We start from the raw sequence: 3,535 nt of genomic DNA on the forward strand, positions 1-3,535 counted from the left end.
ATTTCTGTGAAACTTTCGTCTTTTCCTGCAGAGGAATAACATCATCCGAACAAACAAGTCTAGATGTGAATTTTTAAATATATTTTTATTAAAAAAACATTACATGATTTGAAGTTACATCTGAACATGACAAAAAGCCTGATATCAGTGGTCTGAGGCTCCCACATAGTGACAAATGGAGTCATAATCCAGAGTGAATAGTTTCTCCTCRTATCTGTCGAGCTGCACCATCGCTCTGCACTTGTTCTTATCCCGCTGAAGAATACGGCCGACCTGATCCGACAAACAAAGAGCCGGCGATTAGCAGCAATCAATCGATCGATTACATCCAGACCGGATAAAAACGAAACCCACTGCTTACCTGTCCTCTGTGCTCGCCCAGAACCACCATCACGGCGTCGTACTCTCCTTTTGGGATGATGGTTTCCAGCATGTTCTGCTTCACATCTGCCACAGAGAGACGGGTTAATCGCTAACGTAATTTAGAGCGACCGTTTCCATAGCAGCAGTCAGGAGCGGATTGATCATCCGGTCCCCGATCWTTATTCTGCTGTTTTTTCATGAAGGCTGGAGGCTGCTGATTATTTCTGCTCAATTATTCCCTAAACATGTCCGCTTTTCACTTCATACCGACAAAATAGTTAGAGGTGACAGCTAGAAAATTACATTTAGAAGCTCAGTAAGTGTCGGATTTTATGTGACAGACCAACAAGAACTAAAAAATAATTGCATAGTGTAAGGAGAAATCTGAAAAGTGTGGATCTAATTTGCTTGTGGAGAGGGTATGAACACTTTGGCTAACGCTAGTTCACGATAAGAGAAAAAGAAAAATGATACAAGCACAGTAAGCTTAAATCAAAGGAGTGGAAAACTTCCAACATTTGTTAAATTTTCAGCTGCTGTGGTTTATTTCACACGGCACCAAGTCAAATGATCCAGACTATTTAAAAAACCTGTTCCCCTCCTCGCCTGTGGTGGCGCTGCAACAAGAACAGAAAGAAACAACACAATGGAAACAACCTAAGAAAATGGAAACGAGGTTTTAACTGTTTATGCATGTCAAATTTAAAACTACTAACAATTTTAAAACTCTCCCTAAAACAGGTTAACGTGGTTCATACCGAGGTCTAACTGGAGACTGAGGCTGTTTTAACCACAAGACATCAGTAATGAATTAAACTAAATAGGCTAAGTAATAGCAACTTTATGTTGATGCTGCATAAACAGATAAACACATTTTGCCCACAGGGAATGCCCGAGTACAAACTTACACAAAATGAGCGAGAGATTTCACGGCTGACTCACCGTCTAGCAGTCTTCCCTCTTCGGTTCGACACACGCAGGTAAACGTCGTCAGGACATCCTCCACTCGCATCTACAGGGAAGTGAGTTCCAAAACAATCCTGAGTTTACTGGAACTAAGCAACAAATAAAGGTTTCAAAACCATCTGCTACAATAAGATCAGCAGTCATGGTGCAAAAACTCAACGATATTATCAAAATAACGAAAAAGATGCAGCGATTTCMGACCTCAAATAACACAAAGAAAACAAGTTGAAATTCATTTAGAATTTCAACTAAAATTGAAATTCTAATTTCAATTTTAGTTGAGTTTCCAACTCAACTAATGGAAACATGCCAGAAACTGACAGATTTCCATGCTGAAGCTGCGATAGTCAAGATGTTATTTTGTTTTTGCAGCACAAGTAGAAATATTGTTGATTTCTGCTGCTTTTTGTAATTACAGTTAAACTTCTAGTTGAAGGTTATAGTACTATAAGACCATATTTACTGGTATAAAACATTGATTCTCTTTAAAGTCTGTGTAAATAATGTTGATTACGTCTGGATTTGTTAGCAAAGCTGCTACTGTGAGCAGCAAAGACAACCTTAAGTGGGAGGCCAGTCAATAATCATGTCCTCACCTTCAACTTCACAGCATAGAGCTACGTTTGAGTGAAACACAAAGACAAGCAGCCGAGGCTTCGCTACCTTTGAGTTGTAGTAGCGGCCGCCTTTAAATGCCTTGTCTATGAAGCGGACCTTCAGGTCCCTCTGGAGCCAGGAGGGAGGAGCTGGARCCTGCCGTGCTTCTTTCACCGGTGGCTTATCTCTGCACAGGAACAAAACACAAAAAAACAGCTAGTCAAGGATTTAACGGTGACCTATTGAGCAAAATTGACATCTGGCGTGTTTTTGTATTTTTATTTGGGTCTCAAATGCTATTAGGAACGGCCCAAGTCCTTAAAAAAACCGACAGACATTTTTGGCAGTAAGTTGATATTTTTTGGGCTCTGGAAAATGAGATGTTTCAAAAACCTACAGAATCAGCAGGTGACCTCAGCAGTTCCACTGTTACCTAGCAACCCCAGCGGAACTCCGCCCGTTACTTAGCAACCCCAGCGGAACTCAGCCCATTACTTAGTAACCCCAGCGGAACTCTGCCCGTTACCTAGCAACCCAAGTTGAGCTCCAGCACATTTGGTCAGCTGGTTTTACAGCTCCAAGCCCTGTACAATGGCTGCTGGAAAAGGCAAGCTTCTTGTTGTTGACTCACCATCCAGAAACCATTTGCTGCATCGTTGTTGGTTGTGCAGAAAGCTCTACTAATGCTTTTCAAAGACGTACGGCTGCATCTATTTGCAGCCATTTTCACCTTGGAGTGTAAGCCACTAAAATCCAAGGATGATTTYATGCAAAAAAATGTAATGAACGCGTTTTGTAACATGCTGGCCAGCTGAAGGAATMATAGCTGGTCTCCTTTAAGGAAACGAGGTGATTTTGAAGTGAAAACGTACCTGTCTTGACTTGATTCTCTGTGTTTCCTCTTCCTCTCGTCTTTGCCTTCCTCCCTTTCGGATGACTTGTGTTTGACTTTGTCACTGCTGCTGCTCTTTTCTTTCTCCTCAAGTCTCTGTCGCTCCTTCTCCTTCTCTTTCTCCTTCTCTTTGTGGGCCTTACTGAGCCGACCTGTGAGTTGGGTCGGACAGAACCATTAGTTCTCCATAAATTAGCCCTACAGGATGAATTTATTCCTGCTGTGATTAAAGAACAAGCAGAACAATTCAAGTCAAAAAGACTTTATTGATCCCAAGGAGAAATTWAATGTTTTTACTCTTATTATTTATGTTTCTTCAAAGTAAAAGTTGTAAAAGAAATTCTTACTTTTGTTGCTGGSAATAAATTAAAACATTTTACAGATGTGAAAATGGAAAATAAGTCCTAAAAGTTAAATAACTGCAAACATCAAGTAAAATATCACATGTATTATTTATTRTTGTGCAGGAAAAAGACAAAATAATTATAATTTTGTGTTTTTAATTGAGGAGGACAACTTTAGCCACTGATGTTCCCCGTCTAGGAAAATTAGTTCTAGTTTTTAATTAGCCGTTATATGTTTTACCTTTTTTTGTTTACATTTGATTTCCTGAAAAAAGTATCGTTTTATTATTGTGATGCATCTCCAGTGATATTTTAAAGATTTTTTTTAAATAAAAATAATAAAAAGCGAGTGACAGTTTTTATTAGCATTTAA

At 39.4% G+C, this 3,535-nt stretch overlaps 1 protein-coding gene across 1 annotated transcript in view; it reads right to left on the minus strand.

Annotated features, from left to right (window-relative positions):
- Positions 1-66: 66 nt before the first annotated feature.
- Positions 67-3,535, minus strand: part of LOC103467951 (G patch domain and KOW motifs-containing protein-like) — a 57,094-nt gene continuing 53,625 nt past the window's right edge. Inside the window, exons 7-11 of the mRNA XM_017305650.1 lie at positions 2,799-2,970; positions 1,993-2,113; positions 1,306-1,375; positions 362-447; positions 67-273 (exon numbers count right to left, since the gene is read on the minus strand). Of these exons, the coding sequence (XP_017161139.1) occupies positions 145-273; positions 362-447; positions 1,306-1,375; positions 1,993-2,113; positions 2,799-2,970 (578 nt within the window). The 3' untranslated portion in view covers positions 67-144. The remainder of the gene's footprint in view (positions 274-361; positions 448-1,305; positions 1,376-1,992; positions 2,114-2,798; positions 2,971-3,535) is intronic.

Source organism: Poecilia reticulata, linkage group LG7 (assembly GCF_000633615.1).
Source record: "Poecilia reticulata strain Guanapo linkage group LG7, Guppy_female_1.0+MT, whole genome shotgun sequence".
Lineage (NCBI taxonomy): Eukaryota > Metazoa > Chordata > Actinopteri > Cyprinodontiformes > Poeciliidae > Poecilia > Poecilia reticulata.